Source organism: Cebus imitator, unplaced genomic scaffold, assembly GCF_001604975.1.
Source record: "Cebus imitator isolate Cc_AM_T3 unplaced genomic scaffold, Cebus_imitator-1.0 Scaffold231, whole genome shotgun sequence".
NCBI lineage: Eukaryota > Metazoa > Chordata > Mammalia > Primates > Cebidae > Cebus > Cebus imitator.
Window position 1 is genome coordinate 674,022 of NW_016107546.1, and position 21,867 is coordinate 695,888.

General features: G+C 42.2%; 1 protein-coding gene across 4 annotated transcripts in view; it reads right to left on the reverse strand.

The window, feature by feature from the left end:
- Positions 1-1,350: 1,350 nt before the first annotated feature.
- PPIL6 (peptidylprolyl isomerase like 6) overlaps positions 1,351-21,867 on the reverse strand; it is a 42,195-nt gene continuing 21,678 nt past the window's right edge. The window contains exons 7-8 of one of the 4 annotated variants that reach the window (XM_017497413.2): positions 8,540-8,675; positions 1,351-1,743 (exon numbers count right to left, since the gene is read on the reverse strand). In XM_017497413.2, coding sequence (XP_017352902.1) covers positions 1,653-1,743; positions 8,540-8,675 — 227 coding nt within the window. In that variant the 3' untranslated portion in view covers positions 1,351-1,652. Of the gene's footprint in view, positions 1,744-1,817; positions 2,028-8,539; positions 8,676-21,867 lie in introns of those variants that run through there. The other 3 variants (XM_017497412.2, XM_017497414.2, XM_017497415.2) reach the window with 3 other exon arrangements.

Sequence of the window (21,867 nt, forward strand, 5' to 3'; positions counted from 1 at the left end):
GAGCACTTACAGTAGACCAGGTCCTCTTCTAGGTTCTTTATACAAATTATTGATTCATGGAACCCTCACGACAATCCTATGTAGTAGGTATGTTTCTCGGGTGAAGAAATTGATGCACAGAAAAGTTCTTGCCTGAGTTCGTGCAGCTAGGGAATGGCAGAGCCAAGATTCAAACCCTAGCAGTCTGGCTCTAGAACACACATTCTTAACACTATGCTGCTCTGGGTCAGTTGAGAATGTAACATATGCGGTCTGCTTCTTTCCATCCACCTCAGGTCTTAGCATAAAGACATATTGCTATATGTCATATAGCAATAAAGCTGTCATTAGAAAAACTAAAGCAAATTCCAGTTGTCAGTAGTCAGGAATGGCAGGGGGCAGGGGAGTGGGTGTGACTATAAAGGCATACTAGGAGGGGGTCTTTGTGGTGCTGGAAAAGTTCTGTATTTTCTTTTGGGTGTTGGTTACATGAATATACTCATGATAAATGGTATCACATACATGGTACCAACGTCAGTTGCCTGGTTTTGATATTGTACTACCATTTCGTAAGTGTAACCACTAGGGAAAATGGGTGAAAGGTACACAGGACTGCTCTGGACTATTTTTGCAACTTCCTGTCAATCTATAATTATGTCAAGTAAAAAAAAAAAAAAAAGCCTATGCTTACTTTTGGCAAGCCCCATATCCATTAGAGGCCTGCCCCTTTAAGACTGATGTAACTAGAGATCATTCTTGATGACAAATCTCATTCTGTTCAGGGTAAGAAAAGCACTCAGTCTGGGCAGAGCAGGGGCACAAGGTAGTGGTGTTAACAGGAGCCAAGCAAGGTCACCAATAGCAGAGTCAAGCACTCTCCTGACTACACTACACCATGGGGGCTGGAAACAGTTCCTTATGCCTTGCAGTGATTCCCAGGTGACTAGTGCCCTAAATGGGAACCCTGGGGAAAGAGCTAAATGAACAAAGAATCTCTGCCCAACGCCTGGGAACTCTGCCTCAGTAGGTCAAGGACAAGTTCTATTAGATTACATTTAAAAATCTCCCCAGGTGACATGAGCTTGAGAACTTTAGATTCCAGAGTAGCTGATAAAGCTGGATCTCCAATAACATCACATGAGTCAGCCACCACGGGGACTGTAACACAGCCCTTGGTTTTCATAGGGTTGGTATGGCTCAGAGAGAGATGGATGATGTTCATGTCATATACAAAAACATCCAAAGTGTAGATACCCTTTCTGAAAGCTATGTACAAACAACGAGATATTACAATGAATTGCTTTTTCTTTTGCATCATTCCTATTTGGTTCCTTACCAAGAGTCTCCTGGGGTACATGTAGTTAAAAACAACAACCAAATTCTATTACAAATGTCTTAGGCTATCAGGTATGTTGCTCAATTAAGAATGTTTTTGTCTACATGTAACAAACTTCTCAACCAACAGTAACATAAACAACACAGGGGTCTGTTAGTCTCATATACTAAGAAGTCCAGAGCAGGTGTTCCTGGGATTGGTCTCGCAGCTCAAGAGACTGGTGCTGACATCTCTGCAGTACTTGGCCTTTTCTTTATGGCCTCAAGGCCACAGCAGCAGCTCCAGCCTCTCCACCTTCCAGACTGGATGAAGGGGAAGGGGCAGGACCACTGGCATTCTATTCCTGTCTTGTTGGCTGGAGCCATCTCTCATGGCCACCCCCGGCTGCGAAGGAGGCTAGGAAATTGAGTATTCCCCTTTCACAGTCTCTATGAGAGAGGCAGGAAGGGAAGATGGGGAGAGACTGGGTGTAGATGAGGCAACCTACAGTGTCTGCCACAGCTTTCATATTATATTTTATCAAGTACTATTTAATTAAATCTACAAACAGCTGATCAGATACAAAGTAATACATTATCACAGAAAATACTGATATGAAAATCAAGCATAAGGATCTCCACTGTCAGTAATTCTACACATAGGTATTGGTCTTTCATTCTCTGTTGGAACTAATTCTAGTTGTTTAAGCACTTCTGTTCCTTCAATCAATTGCCTACATAGGAGAAAAAAATGGAAAATTTAGTCAGTCATAAATTTTCACATTTAACTCACATTCCAAAATGGAATTCTACTCAGCTATAACTAAGACTATTTCCTAAAAATTAAATGAACATCAGCCCCAAGTATCCTAAACCTCTCTGGATGTGTCCACTTTGCCACACCTACAGTACCCAGGGCCATTATCCAGACAGCTGGCCCTCTTGGCTTGGCTCGGAGCTGGCTTTCTCCATCTGCTTGGCACCCTCCCCTCTGCTCTTCTCCCTGCAGTCAGGGTGATTTTTTTTTTTTTTTTTTTTAGACAGGGTCTCACTCTATTGCCCAGGCTGGAGTGACGTGGCATGATCTTAGCTCACTACAGCCTTGACCTCCTGGCTCAAGTGATCTTCCTGCCTCAGGCTCCTGAGTAGCCAGGGCTTATAGGTGTGTGACACTATGCCTGGCCAATATTATTTATTTATTTAGTTTTGTACAGATGGGATCTTGCTATGTTGCCCAGGCTGGTCTTGAACTCCTGGCCTAAAGCAATTCTCCCACTTTGACCTCCCAAAGTGCTGGGATTATAGGTGTGAGCCACCATACCTGGCCAGCATGCTCTTTTAGAACTAGAAATCTGTGGTCACTTCCTTGTTCAAAATACAGCAATAATTTCCCAGTATCCTTATGATAAAGACCAAAAAATCCCTGTCATTGCCTACCAGGACCTGCACAGTCTATCTCCCACGGCCTTTTAGGAGGTCTGGCCACATGCTTCCTCTTGCTCTCTGCTCCAGCCAGACTGGTGTTCAGTACCTCAAGAGTTCCATGCTCCCTTCTTTCACAGCTCCTCCATTACTCCCCGACCCCAACCTGTTGGCATGGTCACCTCCTGATCTTCCTTCAGACCTCAGCTCAGTCATCACTTATTCAGGGAAGTTTCCCAGGACACCTTGCTTATGTTCCCTCTCTCTCCTTTAGAGAAGTTCCCAGGGTTGCAAGCTTACATTTGTTTGTATGCTTCTTTGATTGATTTCTGATTCTCCCATGACGGCAGGGATCATGTATGTGCTCAGGCTCAGTGCCTAGCATAATGCCTGGCACATACCAGGCAACTGACAACATCCACTGAGTGCATGAATAAAAGACAGCTCAAAGCCATGCTAGTTTAGGCTGGATGCGGTGGCTCAAGCCTGTAATCCCAGCACTTTGGGAGGCCAAAGCAGGCAGATTGAGCTCAGGAGTTCGAGACCAGCCTGAGGGTAACATGGTGAAACCCCATTTCTATTAAAATACCAAAAATTAGCCAGGCTTGGTGGTACACGCCTGTAATCCAAGCTGCTTGGGAGGCTGAGGCAGGAGAATTGCTTCAACCCGGGAGATGGAGGATGCAGTGAGCTGAGTTTGCACCACTGCACTCAGCCTGGGCCATAGAGTGAGACTCATCTCCAAAAAAAAAAAAAAAAATGCCATGCTAGATCTCTGTAGACACTTGCTGGCCATGAGCTAGAACTTCATGGGGAGTGGAGCTAGACTTCTGATGGTTCTTTCCATGAAAAGAGGGCAGAAAGACAGGCCAAGACATAGGACTGGTGCCCTCTGCCAATGCTTAGGCTGGGACAGTGGCCGAGGGGAAGGTGAGCCTTTATGGGGGTGTGGTCAGTGCTGACACAAACTGTACTTTAGCCCTCTCTTTGCCTTTGGGCTCTGTTTTCGCCATCTCAATCAGAAACCACCACACAGGGCAACACAAGGTACATTCTGAGGATGAAGAGCAGAGGATAGATTCGTTTCTGTCCAAACAGAGTTGAAGCCTGTTCTCCAACAAGACAAGGTAAGCAAAGGCAAAGAGACGGTTCTTGGGGTGTTGGTACTATGGTCTGGCTGCAGCTTGGCTGCCAGCCTACAAATTACTTCCAAATTACATCTCCAGCCCTGACCCAGCTTGAATATCCACCTCCTGGGATGCTGCCAACTGGCTGTCCTATAGGTATCCTATTATGAAACTTGTCCAACCTGAACTCATGATCTTCTCTTCCAAATCCTCCTCCTTCTATTCTCTATCTTGCTGAAGTACCACCCATCCAACCAGTTCCCAAATCCTAGGAGTTACTCTAGACTTTCATTCTCCAGTATGGTCGCCATTAGCCACATGCAGCTATTTAAACTTAATTATAGGCTGGGAGTTGCAGTGGCTCACACCTGTAATTCAGACAGCACTTTGCGAGGCTGAGATGGGTGGCTCACTTGAGGTCAGGAGTTAAAAGACTAGCTTGGCCAACATGGTGAAATGCTATCTCTACTAAAAATACAAAAATTAGCCGGGCATGGTGGTGCATGCCTGTAATCCCAGCTACTTGGGAGGCTGAGGCATGAGAATTGCTTGAACCCAAGAAGCAGAGGTTGAGTGAGCTGAGATCGCACCACTGCACTCCAGCTTGGGCAACAGAGCAAAACCTTGTCATAAGACAAAACAAAACAAAACAAAAACCACTTTAATTAGAATAAAATATAGTTCCTTAGTCACACTAGCCACATTTCAAGTACCCAGTGGCCATGTGTGGCTAGTGGCTATCATACTGGGCTGGACATTTCTGTCATCACAGAGCATTCTACTGGACAGTGCTGGCCTGGACTCTGCTCAGGCCCTTGCCCTCGACTCTAAATTCTCAATGTCTTGAGTTTGTCCACTTATCACCTATTCATCTGTACTGCTGGTGCTTTCGGGCTACGGCCTATTATAACCATAGCTTCTTAAGTGGTCTTGCTAGTTCTTTTTCATCCTTTGCCAATTCATTCCTTTTTTTCCTTCAAAAATGACAAGCTGGGTATGGTGCTCAAAATGTAAAATTCTCCCATGGCCCCTATCACCCTTGGGTGAGACTCGTGCTCAGCAGCATGGCACCTGCGGCCCATTGGGAGCTGGGCCCTGGCTAACCCTTTTATCCAGCCTCCACTCCTTCCATTCTCCCCTGGCACTAAGCTCTGTCCAGACCAGATGGCTTGTAGATAAAATTCTCTTGTACTTCTCAGGACCTCTCTGTGAAACCTCTTCACACTAACATTGATTTGACTCATTCTGATGTCTAGCTTCTCTATCTGGCTAATTTTTCCTTGACTTTTCACCCCTTAGCTCGTCTTCTTATGAAACTTTCCATGTGTCCCTCCCACCTTACAAGTCTCTTAAAATGAAATAATTCCCCCTCCCACTAGCACCCCTTCCACCATGTGTGCACATGAATGGAGAGCTTACAGGCTTGTTTTGTGATATTCTTTCTCTGTGAGACCACTGGGCCAGGCCATGCTCTGTGGATTGCTATGGTCTTTCCTGAAGGACATTCCCAGTGTCACCCATCTAAGGGAGCGGCAGGTTCGCGTACCTGAAAATGGGCTTGGAAGGAGTGTCCGTTTCAGATCAGAGGAAATCTCTGCATCTCTCTGGACCTTGCTAACCATGTCTGAGCGTCCAAAAGCTCAGACACACCTGGGGATACTGAGAGATGATAGGGAAGAGGCAGCACTACACCTGGGAAGGAAGGTATCCCTGAAGGAGTTCTATTTCATTAGTTTAACTAGATTATCTAGTTGCCTATTACATTTTACCTTTCTGCTTCTCCCTTAGCATTCTGTAAGGTCTTGTTTAAATATTCCAGCTGAGCCTCAACTGTGATTTGGAGACCTTTTTTTTTTTTTCAATTTAGAGATTTAAGGAATACACTGTGAGCATACTTGAGGAAGAAAAGAAGAGGGGCAGTGCCTCCCAGAGGCTAGAGTGATAATAACAAAAATGAGAGATTTCCCCAAGAGGAAGGTGGATCACAGAGAATTGGAATCATCAAAAGGAGATGGACTCGAGTGCTCTCTACTCCACTGTGGCCCTGTAAGGTTCTGTGCTCCCTTTGATGAAAGGTGTTGGAGGGTGTTTTCTTTCCCACCTCCCAATGCACCCTGTACACAGTTTGCATAGTCCATGTCTCACTGTCACACAGCTGTTGGTTATTTGACCTGTTTTTCCTAATATACTCTAAGCTCCCTGAAGAGCAGGGATTGTACCTTGTCACTTTTTCCCCAGCACTGAGTATTACAAATGGCATACTACAGGTGCCTAACAAAATTCTGTTTGAATGAGTTGGGAAAACAGCAGAAGAAAGGGATGAAAAAAGATGTGGGGCCAGAGAGTGGAGGACCTAGAATGCCATGCTAGACATCAGGCTCGGCAGATGTGGAAGTGGTAATGGAGGCACTAAAAGTTTTCAAGTAGTCATGTCTGTGTTTGAGAAAGGTGTCTTTAGCTTAGATATAAAGGATCACCATGGTTGGTAGAGGATAGAGACTGTCAGCAACATGACAGAGATTTAAATGATCCAAGAAATGTTATTTGAATTTAAAACTAATTTAACAATGCATTTTCAAGATCAAAATACAATTCATTTGGGACCAGGGAAAATTGAAGTCAAGTCATTATTTTAGGCTATGCATCTATTAATGTAATGTTATCTCTTTAAAGATAGCCTTTGGATGAAAATACACTTTCTATTTTTCAACCTGGAAGTATCACAGACAGCATTACACTGAAGGAATTATTGTGGTTAAAATGAACACTGGCATGAAATTCCAGGTGCTGGAGAGTCAATAATTTTCCCTATGCAGTGGGTGGAATAAATCTAACAGTTATTCAGAAAAATCCAAATACTTTACATTATTTTAGGGAACACAAAGTAAGCCCTGCCTCATATTCACTCAGTAATTAAAGAGAGATATGAAACACTGGAGTGATGAATAGTATTTCCATCATTCATTTTAAGTCCACATGTCTTTAAGCATAATAATATTCTAATAATAACTATTACCTGTGATGTTTCCATATTTAAAGTCGTTCAGTAATAAAAGTTACATGTAACTTAAATAGTTTTCATCTACCTCTTTATGGTGTTCATGGACAATTACTTAAATGACTTCACCTCTTCACTACTACATATTAGTATATCTATATTATTAAGCACTGTGGTATGATTCATAGTAATTACAAATTGATAATATCTTTAAGGCTGAAGATCAATAGATGGATAAATAGAGACACAGAAAGAACATTATCATGACTATGCCTAAATGGTTTCTCTGTTTTTATTTTGTTTTACGTGTGTGTGTGTGTGTGTGTGTGTGTGTGTGTGTATTTTTGAGACAGAGTCTTGCTCTGTCACCCAGGCTGGAGTGCAATGGTGTAATCTCGGCTCACTGCAACCTCCGCCTTCGGGGTTCAAGCAATTCTCTGCCTCACCCTCCTGAGCAGCTGGGATTGCAGGTACCCACCACCACATACAGCTAATTTTTTGTATTTTTAGTAGAGATAGGGTTTCACCATTTTGACCAGGCTGGTCTTGAACTCCTGACCCTGTGATCCACCTGCCTCGGCCTCCCAAAGTGCTGGGATTACAGGCATGAGACACTGTGCCCAGCCTTGTTTTATATACATTTTTGAGACAGGGTTTCATTCTGTTACCCAGGCTGGAGTGTAGTGGCATAATCATGGCTCCCAGACTCAAGCAACCCCCTCACCTCAGCTTCTTCAGTAGCTGGGACTACAGGCATGCACCACCACACCCAGCTAATATTTTTAAATTTTATTTAATTTTATTTTATTTTGACCCAGCCTTGCTCTGTTGTCCAGGCTGGAGTGCAGTGGTATGATCTCGGTCAATGAAACCTCCACCTCCCGGGTTCAAGCAATTCTCCTGCCTCAGCCTCCTGAGTAGCCAGGACTACAGGCGTGCACCACCATGTCCAGCAAATTTTTTGTAGTTTTAGTAGAGATGGGGTTTTGCCATGTTGGCCAGGCTTGAACTCCTGACCTCAAGGGATCCGCCTACCTCAGCCTCTCAAAGTGTGGGATTACAGGCATGAGCCACCGCACCTGGTCTATTTATTTTTGAGGCAGTCTTGCTCTGTCACCCAGGCTGGAGTGCAGTGGTATGATATCAGCTCACTAGAACTGCCTCCCAGGTTCAAGTGATTCTCCTGCCTTAGCCTCCAGAGTAGCTGGGATTACAGGCATGCGCCACCACGCCTAATTTTTATATTTTTAGTAGAGACAGGGTTTTGCCAAGTTAGCCAGGCTGCTCTGGAACTCCTGGCCTCAAGTAATTCGCCTGCCTCAACCTGTCAAAGGGCTGGATTACAGGCATGAGCTACCATGCCTGGCCAGCTAATTTTAAAATTTTTTGTAGAGTTGGGGGTCTCGCTATGCTGCCCAGGCTGGTCTTGAACTCCTGGGCTCAAGCAATCCTTCTACCTCAGCCTCCAAAAGTGCTGAGATTACAGCCCTGAGCCACTGTGCTTGGCCAGTTTCTGTGTTGTTATAGATAGGAAAATTCTTGCAAAATATTTCTTAAATACTTTTGTCTCTATTTGTATTATTTTTGCATTTAAGCCCTATTTTTAGCTGCCTGTACACTATATACAATATTTATCCAAATATTTTTGAATACTTTTATATGTGTGAACATTATATAGACAAATCTACAATATACATACCCAAAAGCCACAAATTTTCTATCTAGATAAGGAGTTGCTTGCAGTGTGATATAGAATTGTGACCCATTGCTGTGGCGGCCTTTGTTGGCCATTCCAAGAACTCCTCTTTTATTATGAGGAACTGAAAAGTTTTCATCTAGGAAAGACAATAATCAGTAGGTCATTAGCACATTGCTATTATCTCAATTTATTGTAACATCTAGGGAACAATAGAACACTTGGTGACAATCTCAATCGTATTTATCAATACATTCCAAACTGTAAATATTCTATTTATTTCAAATTACTTTCAAACCTTCAAATGGGCTGTTAAAAAAGATAAGCTGTAAAACCTTATTAGAACTATTTGAATATTCAGCTTTAGTTTGTCTTTGCCATAAACAAGTGTGCTAAGAAAATTAATAATGTACAAGGAAATATATACAGTATTCTAATTAAGAATAAAGGTCAGCAAACTTTCTTACGCTGTTTTGGCATTTCCTTCAAACTACCACCATGCTCATTAAAAACACCTCCTCTGGGCCAGGTGATTCCTCTGATCACCCCTGTAATTCCAGCACTTTGGGAGGCTGAGGCAGGCGGATCACGTGTCAAGAGATTGAGACCATCCTGGCCAACATGGTGAAACCCCGTCTCTACTAAAAATATGAAAATTAGCTCAGTGTGGTGGTGCATGCCTGTAGTCCCAGCTACTCAGGATGCTGAGGCAGGAGAATCGCTTGAATCTAGGAGGCAGAGGTTGCAGTGAGCCAAGATTGCTCCACTGCACTCCAGCCTAGCAACAAAGCAAGACTTTGTCTCAAACAAACAAACAAATATCTCCTCTGAGAAGTCTTCTGTGGACCTAACCTTTCCCCTAGGCCCCCAAGCATCTTACACATAGTTCTTGGACAGTCCTTACAACACTCTATGTAATTATTGGTTTACACAGCATTTCTTCTCTAGTATGTGAAGGCAGGAACCTTGTCTCCCGGAAGCTTCAGCTCCAGGCTTCCTACCACATTAACTGGCGTAAGTGTGGACCTAAATGTTTGGGCAGACTTCAATTCCATGTAGTTTTTTCATTCCATGTAGTTTAAAAATGTTGATGATGAAAGAAAATTAATTATGCTTGTTTCTAGTAATCTCAAATAAATTTTAATCTGAAACCTTGCTTGGATTGGCCAAGATTTTGCGGAAAGCAATAGCTTTCTAGTGTAAGATTCAGAAGTAAAAAGAGTTGTACAGTGATTATCAGGTTACCAATTTGAAGACATATCATTCCCAGCATTGCTTTCAAGTTCAGATACACAGAGGGAAATAATGGATGAAAAATTCAATGAAAGTTTTCATTCAATAACTTTATAAATTTCTTAGAATAACTGAGAAATATGAATATTAACTGTCTATAAGATTTTATCAAACTGCAATTGCTATTATTATTCTAAGTTTCAAAACTAAGAAAACTAAGTGATTAAGCCATATCTATGGTAGTTACTTTCAGCCCGTTAAGTTGAAAACTGAATAAAGACCTCTGAAACCTTATGAAATGCAAATGAGGTTTTTTTGTACAAATGAGTCTATATAATTACACTGATGTTCCTTATTCACTTCAGTGAAATAAAGAAAAAAACTCATTAATTTCACAGAAAATTGCATGAAATGGAAATCTGCCCACAGCAAAGATTCAGTTTTAACAGAATGGTATGTCATTTCTTTTAGATATTCTGATTTATTTTTCTTAAATTCTGTAAAAATTGGGGAAGAAAATTGATAAAAGTTGTAACATTTTTACCAAAAATTCTGTGACTGTGGGATAACTTTAAAGCAGTTAATCATAACACCTATCAAAACAATTGCTACCTATGTGAAAGCCCATGTGTAAAACAGTTGAAGATGTGCCTAGAGCAGCCAGGCACGGTGCCTCACACCTGCAATCCAGCACTTTGGGAGGCAAAGGTGGGGGATCCTTGAGGCCAGGACTTCAAGACCAGTCTGTCCAACACGGCAAAAACCATCTCTACTAAAAAACATAAAAATTAGCTGGGTGTGGTGGTACATGCCTGTAATCCCAGCCACTTAGGAGGCTGGGGCAGAAGAATCGCTTGAACCAAGGAGGCGGAGGTTGCAGTGAGCTAAGATTGTGCCAATGCACTCTAGCCTGGGTGAAAGACAGAGACTCAGTCTCAATTTTTAAAAAATTGCCTAGAGCCCTGTCATCTCCTGAACATGTTTATTTAGGACAGCATGGAAATCCTTAGAGACAATTTGACAACCATTGCTATAAAGGGACAGAATAAATTATATTTTTAAAAAGTGCAGGTAGTCCCTGACTTACAAACTTTAAAATGTATGGACCTGGAAAAAAGTGTGAAAACTGAATGACTACGTGTGGATTCTCTAAGTCCAGAATGTGTATGTGAATCTTAAGAACCTGGGGCTATGCTGCTTCCAGGTCAGGCAGTAATGCCAGAACCTATGGAAACTGCTCAGTGGTCATGCCATGACAGGCCAACTTGGCATGATCTTGTACAGATCAAATAAAATGATGTGTAAGAAAGAACCATTTTAAATATTAAGTCTAACTAGCTTTGCAGACACAAAGTATTACAAGACAAGGGTAATTTACATGTTCTTTTGTTCTGCTATGTCTGACTCACTCTTTAACCATCTGTTCATTTCTGTATTTCTTGATCTTTCCAGCCCCTCTGCTTTTCTTCTTCTTTACTGTTCTCTCCAAGCTTCCATAAAGCTCTAAAATTCAAGAGCTATAATTTTCATTTAAATTAAATTAAATGTTTTTAGAGAAGGCATCTTATGTTGTCCCAACTGGTCTTGAACTCCTGGGCTCAAGGCGTCCTGACTCAACCTCCTGAGTAGCTGGGACTACAGGTGTGCGCCACTACACCTGGCTAGCTATAATTTTTTAAAAAATTATTTACTGGCTGGGCGCGGTGGCTCATGCCTATAATCCCAGCACTTTGGAGTCCAAGGCAGGTGGATAACGAGGTCAGGAGTTCAAGACCAGCCTGGCCAAGATGGTGAAATCTCATCTCTACTAAAAATTAAAAAAAGTAGCCAGGCGTGGTGGCACATGCCTGTAGACCCAGCTACTTGGGAGGCTGAGGCAGAAGAATCGCCTGAACCCAGGAAGTGGAGGCTGCAGTGAGCCAAGATCGTGCTACTGCACTCCAGCATGGGTGATCAAGTGAGACTTCATCTCAAAAAAAAAAAAAAATTATTTATTAATGTAAGGTTCCCTGATTTTTTTTCTAATAGTAAATTTTTGGTACATTTCATTTAACACTTAAAACATTAAATTAAGTTTCTTTATACTTCCATGATAACAAAATGCACACTCTGGCACTAAACAGCACTGCTGAAGAGGGCTGAGCCTCTTTAGGTTTAAACAGAGTGAAAGCCCCCATAGAGGAATTTTTGTCCTTTTTGTTTGGTGAGGAGTGAGGTCACTGGTCAGTAAGTAGGTCTGATTCAAGCCTGTTTTCTCCTAAGTGTTTCTGCCAGGGATAAAGTATGTGTGGGAACAACCTACACAGAAACCAGTAGCTGAAACTTGCCTGAGTAGAAAGAGCCTATTTATTTAGGACTTTAAATGCTGTGATTCAAGGCTGGGCATGGTGGCTCACACCTGTAATCCTAGTACTTTGGGAGGCCGAGGCAGGCGGATCACCTTAGGTTGGGAGTTCAAGACCAGTCTGGCCAGCATAGAGAAACCCTGTCTCTATTAAAAATACAAAATTAGCCAGGTATGGTGGCGTATACCTGTAATCCCAGCTACTCAGGAGGTTGAGGCAGGAAAGTCGCTTGAACCCGGGAGGCAGAGGTCGCAGTGAGCCGAGACTGCGCCACTGCACTCCAGCCTGGGCAACAAGAACAANAGGGCCAGTGATGATATTAGAGCTGGTAATGACAAGATCAGAATGTTGCTTTCAGATGATTAATCTGGAAGCAGGGTCCAGGATGGGCTTAGGGTTGGGGAAGTTTGTGACTGGGGAAACCAGTTAGGAGGCTACTCTGTCATCCAGGTAAAAGATATGACAGTGAGAATGAGAGACAGGACATGTGTAAGAAGTTAGATCTGAGGCAAATTAATTGTCAGGATCACTCACACCAAGAGGATATAAGGAAGAGGGATGAGGTGAGAGGAAAGTCGCTCGGCTAATAAGAACGTGGGAGAGGCGGCCGGGCACAGTGGCTCACACCTGTGATCCCAGCACTTTGGGAGGCCAAGGCGAGTGGATCGCCTGAGGGCAGGAGTTCGAAACGAGCCTGGTCAACATGATGAAACCCCATCTCTACTAAAAATACAAAAAATAGCCAGGCATGGTGGTGCATGCCTATAATCCCAACAACTCAGGAGGCTAAGGCAGAATTGCTCGAGCCCAGGTTACAGAGGTTGCAGTGAGATGAGATCGTGCCATTGCACTCCAGCCTGGGCAAGAAGAACAAAACCCATCTCAAAAAAAAAAAAAAAGTTGTGATTCAAAACAAAGCAAAACAGACTTTCCCTAGGTTTAAAAAAATTAACTCATTTATAAAATAATCATCTAATTAAATATTTTCTTTATTGTATTATTTTTGTGTTAAGCTTAATAAAAGTGAGTTTTGCAGTTGTAGTTTATCACAGCCCTGGTTTTAATTCTGCATCTCATGGAAATAGGACCCCATGAGAGAAATGTGGAGGAAGGACTTGCTGGCTGCCCTGTTCACATTCCCAGGTGGGTGAAGGGATGAGGGAGACCCATGCCTTAGCTGTTCTGAGGACTAGCCACGCTCTTGCTTTCATAATTACTCATCTTTCCTTCTGGAACATCTCTCCTTCCCACTTGATTGCTTACTGGATTTTTTCTAATTTTGTGCTACCAGACCAACCGAATAACAGAAATGTCACTGAACACATCAGGACTCCATGGCCACAATAAGGACAGCAAAGCCTCTATCTGGAGACTAAATACTAACGGTCTAAGGATGGGGTGAGGGATAATCAGCAGAGACTCAGGGGTGTCTAGAGGGTCAGGCGAGGAGGTAAGTGAATAGATCAGTCTCCTACTGGACAGGAGGCCCATGTTCTGTCTGAAGCTGTGACTCCAAGCACAAAGCATTTGGGTACTCTGATAATGGCTGTGGGGTGGAGAGGTACAGTGGATAGTCATCAGGGACTGGGGCCAGGAGAATCCTTTCCCCATCTGCAATGTGTTGCTGCAGACCCAACTCAAGGCTACTCTGTGCCACCGCCCCCAATCTCCAGGCAGCTATTCTTCCTTTTCCTACAGCACTCAGTTCCTTCCTCTCTAACAGCAATTGGCACAGCACCTGTAGCTGATGTGTTTAAACATCTGTCTGCACAAAAACACTAAAATCCCTTACAGTAGAAACTCGGTTACACTATCTTTGTTGCCACAGGCCCTAGCACCATGCGAGCACCTACCGTGGAGTTTAGTATTTTATGAATGACTAAAAGAATGGTGTCACTTGCATGTTTTCATCTGATAAAGCTGTCTGCAGGAATTTGGAAGGAAAGTAGCTACTACTTTTCCCTTTCACTTTGGCCATTGATTCAGTAAAGATATCTTTTCATTGTATTAAAATACAGACACAAAACACCACAGAAAATATACTAATGTATAAAGGCCAAGAAAAGAAACTTTGCTGGCTTCTGTCCAAAGTTCCTTGTCAAGCCCCTCTCTCACCCAAAAGGAACCATTCCCCAACTTTTATATAACCATGCACTTAACGTTTCCTTATAGTCTTAACATCCAAATGTGAATCCCTAAGCACTACAGTTCAGTCTTTCCCACTTTAAAAATTTGTTATGCTTTTTAAGGCTCTTTTAATTGGCAGGTGTCCCTTTCTTTTCCTTATATTTATCTATTACTAATGAACCGGAGCTGTTTAGCCTCAAGAATTTCTCCCAGTCAGAGTCTATTGATTGCACACATGGTGCAGTCCACTCCTCCGTCCTGTCAGTTCTACTATAAAACTAGTTTTGAAAATGCACATTTGCTTCAACTTGATGGATATATTAAGGAAAGCCGTGTGCATTATGGATTTCACCCCCACTTACATTCTTCCACAATGAGAAACACTAGAGAAATGAAAACTGCATCCAGCTACGCGGAGCCATGTAAGAACACACACACCTCAGACATCTATCTACCAGCTACCCTGGTGCTGTTCTGAGCCTCTCCCACCCACATCTAGGGTTCTGATTGCAGAAAACCCTCCTTCCACCACTTCAAAATCACTCAAAAGCTTGCAACTCTTCCCATGCCCACCTTCACAAACCTCAAGTCTTTTACAAGGTATGTAAGTTTTGTGACCATTTAACATATGTAAAACTGTTTTGATGGGTTTTTTTTGTTGTTGTTACTATCCTGTTTTTTTAATTCCATCAAGAAAGTTTTTCTAATTCCATCAAGAAAGTTTTTCTTAAACCTCATTTTCACAATAAACTCAGTGGTTTTTATTGTATGATGCTGCAAAGTGGATTTTTTTTGTGTTTTGTTTTTTGAGACAGGGTCTCACTCTGTCACCCAGGAGGGATTACATCATGGCTCATTCACTGCAGCCTTGGACCTCTTCAGCTGGAGATCCTCCTATCTCAACTTCCCAAGCAGCTAGGACGCTGGGGGATGCCATCACGCCCAGCTAATTTTTTTTTTTTTTTTTTTTTTTTTTTTAAGGGAGGTTTTTTTTTTTTTTTTTTTTTTTTTTTTTTAAGAGATGGGATCTACTTATGTTACCCTGGCTGGTTTTGAACTCCTAGGCTCCAGAAATCCTCTTATTTCAGCCTCCTAAAGTGTTGGGATTACAGGCATAAGCCACCATGTCTGGCCAAAATGTGTAGTTTTTTTTAGGAACACATATGTCGCATTAAACAAAACTGGCTGTATTTCTTGCAAATTGGCAGCTGAGCTCAGAGACTTAATCAGACTCAGATTCCTTGGTAGTGTGTTCAACAGAAGACTCATCATGTCTTATTGTCTCTGTTTTTGTGAAATTAGCAGATTGATGCAGCAAATGCTTGGACTCATTATTTCACTGGGGGCAGCAAAACACCAATTGTATTATTTCCTTTTCATTTATCGGTGGCAATACTTTTATAAAGAGATGTTTCCCCTTATCTACAATTTAGTACAGTTGATAGAGAAAAGGTAGGATAAGTGCTTCTTTCCCTATACTTAGCACTTTTCATGATAAATTAATTTCCTAGTATTCCTCCAAAGGTAACCCATTAGAGTTTATTAATAATATCATCATAAAATCACAGATTTGAAATATTTGTTGGGTTTTGATCAATTGCAATTACTATTGTTTGTGAAACTCAAATTACTCCACCTTTGGCCAGTGAGACCCTCTTCAAATTGGCTCCTGAGGACTTTTGACATGACCCCAGTGATCTTTCACAAAAGAAATCTCCACACTTTACAGCATTGTATGATAAAGGCCACTTTTGCTATCGAATAACACACGAGGTTTCAGGCTCATTTTGCAGATTTCCTGCCTGAGATCTGGCATCTGCCATTTCTCCCAGAGACTCTGGTTTCTTTAAGTGAAAAATGGCATTTCAAAACAACAGTCTAAATTCTAGGACTACGCATTGTTACTGGGTTGTGGTCATTGCTTATAGACCTTTTCAGTGAACAGAGGTGTATACACACACACACACACACACACACACACACACACACCTGATACTTCCTGAGTTTAAAGTGATATTTCCAATTCATGTTCAGGACTATGGAATATTCTTATTAGCCTCTATTATATTTCATCTCTATCTTCTTTCTTCCACATTGAAAATCCTGATTCTCAAGGACAAAGAAAATGATGAAATTTGAATATTCCACAATTACTCAATGACTTTATCTCACATTACATATAAAACAGTCTCAATCTCAAAATAACAATACTAATAATACCATCAGCAGTGTACTTTACTGAGAATAGTTAAAAAATAAAACTTGTATGTATTCATTTTCCTCTATTTTTTAAAAAATAGTCTATATCTCCACTGCCCAAGCATATCATCATTACACAGCAGTAATCTCACCCTTTTCTTTGAGATGGGGTCTTGCTATGTTGCCCAGGCTGGTCTCAAACTCCTGGGCTCAAGCAGTCCTGCCTCAGCCTCCCAAGTAGATGGAACTAAAGGTGCATGCTGCCACACCTGGCATACGCCTCATTGAATTTAAGTTCACAAAGAACAATAAGATTAATGCTCACCACCAGTCGTGTGTCAATGTCTCTCTTATTATTAATATTTGGTTGTGTGAAATTCATTCTATGTCAGATTCTACAGAAAGGGCTTGTGGCAACACTATTCCCTGAAGTCTTGCATGTTGATAAACTTGTGTGCCCTTTATTATTCAATGTCAATTTGACTGCATATAAAATCCTTGCTCACATTTCCTTTGCTTGAGTATCATTATTATTCCATTTTCTTCTGGCATAAAGTGTTGATGTCAAAGAATATGATCATCTAATTTTCTTTCCCTTATAAATCATTTGCTCTTTTTGCCTGGATGCCCAAATAATTTTTCATTAATGTCCAATAATGTTATGAAAATACGTCTTGGTGTTGGCTGTTCTGCTTCAAATTGTCAGGTTCATGCTATGCTATGTGTAATCCCAGCACTTTGGAAGGCTGAGGCGGGCAGATCACTAGAGGTCAGGAGTTCCGGACAAGACTGGCCAACATGGTGAAACCCCGTCTCTACTAAAAATACAAAAAAATTAGCCAGGCATGGTGGCAGGTCCCTGTAATCCCAGGTACTCAGGAAGGTGAGACAGGAGAATGGCTTGAACCCAGGAGGCAGAGGTTGCAGTGAGCCAAGACTGCACCACTACACTTCAGCGTGGGTGACAGTGTCGAGAGACCTCTCTCTCAAAAAACAAAAACAAGAAAGAGGTCAAATTATCCTAGTTTACAGATGACATGATCTCATATTTGGAAAAGCCTACAGACTCCACACACACAAAAACAACTATTAGAACTGATAAATAAATTCAGTAAAGTTGCAGGATAAAAAAACATACAAATATCAATAGCATTTCTATATGCCAACAGTTAACAATCTGAAAAAGAAATCTAAAAATTAATCCAACTTATAAATAAAACTAAATTAATAGGAATTAACCAAAGAAGTGAAAAACCCTACAATGAAAACTATAAAACACTAATGAAAGAAATTGAAGAGGACAACCAAAAAATGAAAAGCTATTTCATGTTCATAGGTTGGAAGAATTAATAGTGTTAAAATGTCCATACTATCCAAAGCAATCTACAGAGTCAATGCAATCCCTATCAAATACCAAAGACAGCCCACTAGCAGAGTGGCCACAGTGCCATCTGCCTCAGGTGGGGCCCACTTCTCTGACCAGCAGACTGGTGGTGCAGGCCCCTCCCACTGAGGCAGCCACACTGAGCTCTTCCCAGCAGAGGTATCCTGGAGAGATCTTCATCCAGGTCCCACTTGGAAGATCAGTCAGTGCCATTTCTGCTGGAGCTTTAATTTTTTTCTTCTTTCTGATTACAATACTTCTTTTATGTAGCTTTAACCAACCTCCTGGGAAACACCTCTTTTGTCCTTGTTGGGTGTAGAGGCCATGCTAAGGCCCAAGGGAACACCATGTTGTCACTGTTCATCCTGTTTGCTCTCCTAGTCACCTTGGCCCAGTGTGGGTGGGAACACAACTCTATAGTAAATATTTTGACAAGTATTGCATCAGAGAATCATCTTCATGGTTGCCGGATTTGTCATGAACATCCCCAGGACAGACAGTTCTATCTTCTGGCTTATCTGGGAAATCTCACTAACATACCCCTGCAACCTCCTAACTAACCATAGCGATCCCCAAACCCCAAACCCCTACTTGTTAAATGGAACTCTCCTCCACTTAACGGATTCTACTTGAACCCCCGCCACCATAGCCTGGACCTGGGAAATTGGGTATCTATATCTCCAGTGCACTAATGATTCTATCTTTTGCAGCCACCGTTGTGTTTATGACACAAGAGCAGAAGCCTCCCTGTGATGCTCTGATCCAACTTTAGTTGTCACATTCCTAAGGCCACAGCAAGGTGAAAGGAATTCCACTTGTAAGTGAGGAGAGCCTTATGGGTCAGAACATACAAGGTAAAAACAACTGCCTAGTCTGGGAAGATGGGAGTGACCCTTTCCAGAAAACAGAGTGTCCCACCACATCAATTGGAACAGGAAAAAAGTATCTCTATAGACACAACTTCGCAGCAAGGCATAAATACCATACCCCGTAGGGCTTCTGTTTATGCCCCAACTGGCTCATTTTTGTTTGTGCCATGAATGGGAAGAAGTGACAACCTGAACTGCTCCTAACACCCTAGGGAGTCACCTGTTCTCTTAGGAGTAGCTTTCCCTTGTATATCAAAAACTTGGAACAGAGGTGAACGTATGCTGGTCACTCTTGCCCCTCCAGGAGTCACTGTCTATAACCCCATAACACCCAAGAATACCAGAAGTGAGTAATAGGATCAATTCTGGCAGGAATTGGCAGTGCTAGGACTAGCAGCACCTTGGGGGCAGCTTTGCCTACCATGAGTCAACTCTAATGAACTTGACTCAATCCCTAGAATCCTTAGCCACCAACACGGGTCAGGCATTAAAGGGAATTCAAGAGTCCTTAGGCTCTTTTGCAAATGTAGTTCTCGATAACACATTAGCATTGGATTATTTACTAGCTGAACATGGTAGAGTCTGTGCAGTTATTAATAAAACCTGCTGCACATATTTTAACAACTCTAGACAAGCTGAGGTTAACATTGAAAAGATCTATGGACAAGCTACCTGGTTACACAGATATAATCAGAGCACTGATCCCAACTATAGTTGGTCAACTATCAAGTGCCTTCCCAAGTCTCACTGGTTTTTACCTCTTGCAGGATCTTGGATAGCTATCTGTTTCTAATATTTGGCCCTTGCTTGTTTAACCTCTGAGTAAAAGTTTGTGTTTTCCAGACTACACCAGTTTCAGGCAAAAACAAAACAAACAAACAAACAAAAAACAATGCTGGCACAAGGCTTCGGACCTATCCCATCTACTGATCTGGAGAATGAAAGTATCCTGTCTCTGGGCCCCTTACATCAGGTATCCAGAGATTTTTCACTCCTCCGGTGCTAGGCAGGGCCTGTGCCCACGAGCTCAGCAGGAAGCAGTCACAGAAGACTGACCTTCACGCTTCTGTAGCCCCCTTAAGGAGAAGGATCTAATTTCTGAGGGGGAAATGAGGTAGGAGACAGGACCTGACTCCAGGGGTGGGGCTCAAACAATGGACCAGATTGAGGATTAGCTAAAATAGGGCCAGGGTGAAAGCAGCTTTCAATCAGACCCGCCCACCAGTGTGCCATGTCAATCGACTGTTGCCATGGCAACACCTAGGCGTTACTGGCCCTTTCCATGGCATCTAATGATCCAAAAGTTACTACCCCTTTCCTGCATAAACCACCCCTTAAACTGCATACAATTAAAAGTGGGTATAAATGTGACTACAAAACCATTCTGAGCTGCTACTCTCTGCCTAGGGGGTAGCTCTGCTCTACAGGAGCAGTCACAGAACTGTAATACCATTGGAGCTGTAACGCTACCTGTTCAGTAAAGCTGTTTTCTTCTAAAAAGGAATTATCAATGACATTCTTCACAGAAATAGAAAAAAAAAATCCTAAAATGTATATGGAACCACCAAAGACCCAGAATAGCCAAAGCTATCTTAAGCAAAAAGAACAAAACTGAAAGAATCACATTACCTGACTTTAAATTATACTACAGAGCTATAGTAACCAAAACAGTATGGTACTAGCATAAAAACAGGCAAATAAACTAATGGACCACAACAGAGGATCCAGCAACAAATCCACACACCCATAGTGAACTCATTTTCGACAAAGGTGTCAAGAACATAAACTGAGGAAAAGAATTCAATAAATAATGCTGGGAAAACTGGACATCCATATGCAGAAGAATGAAACTAGACCCCTACCTCTCACCATATAAAAAAAATCAAATCAAAATGGGTTAAAGACTTAAGTCTAAGCCCTCAAACTATGAAACTACTACAAGAAAACATCAGGGAAACTCTCTGGACAAATGGGATCACATCAAGTTAAAAAGCTTCTGCACAGCAAAGGAAACAAAGAAATGACTAAAGTGGTAACTTACACCTATAATTCCAGCACTTTGGGAGGCCGAGGTGGGTGGATCACTTGAGGTCAGGAGTTCAAGACCAGCCTGGCCTGTGGGCAGGAAACCCTGTGGAAGATCCCACAAGAAATGCTGACAAACAGAGCCAAGGAAAACTATGAACAGAGAGTTCTCACACTTGTATGCCTGATAACAAAACAATCACAAAAAACTACAAAAGCCACAACCTGGTATAAAGGTCATTGCAACCTTACGCCAGAAATATTAATACTTCTGCAAGGACACCTGCCCAGCCCAACCTTGGACTGGTGTCACCCTTGTTGCTGGTAGCCGTAGCCAAGGATAATTATCATTTCAAAACAATTATGTAATCTTCCCCAATTTTCCTTTAAAACCCTGTGTCTCCCTTTACCTTCCTGAATATGCATATTGCACACATATGCCCACTGCAATGTCCTATTCCTGAATAAACATCATTTTCTTTCAGAGAACCTCTCTTTGTTATACAGGGTGCCATTAGTTTTCCTAAATGTTTAAAAGATGTGTTTTTTAGAAGGAGAGCAGATTTTCTAGTTTCAAAAAGCTCCCTCTTGCGTGTTGAAAATCTGATGGCTTGCTTCCTTAAATTGCTGGCTCTGTTCCTATTCCCTCTTTGTCATTATCGTCCCTATATCCTGCATAATTTCGATGTCATTCCCAGGAGCTCCACCTGCAAATAGGAGCCTGTCCTGGAAGAGCGTTGTCAGATCAATTTCAAGAGTGCACAGGGTTAGACTGCTCCCACCTCTTCCAACCCTCCTGGGGACCCCTTGTACTTACACACTATTGGTTACTTAGGGGATCCTAAGTACCCTATTTTTGGGAAAACCTGCCCTCTCCACACAGATGTCGATACCGTGCAGATTTCATGGCTGTGGGTTGGCTACTTGCCCTTACCTGTTTTTATTTTGGAATTTAAGTAGATACCTTGTCACCTACTTTTGTTGTAAACGCTATACAGTGTTCTCAGTTTTTCTACCGACAGCAATCTTTTCTTTAGACCAAGTCTCACTCTGTCACCCAGGCTAGAGTGCAGTGGCACCATCTCAGCTCACTGCAACATCCGCCTCCCAGGTTCAAATGATTCTCCTGCCTCAGCCTCCTGAGGAGGT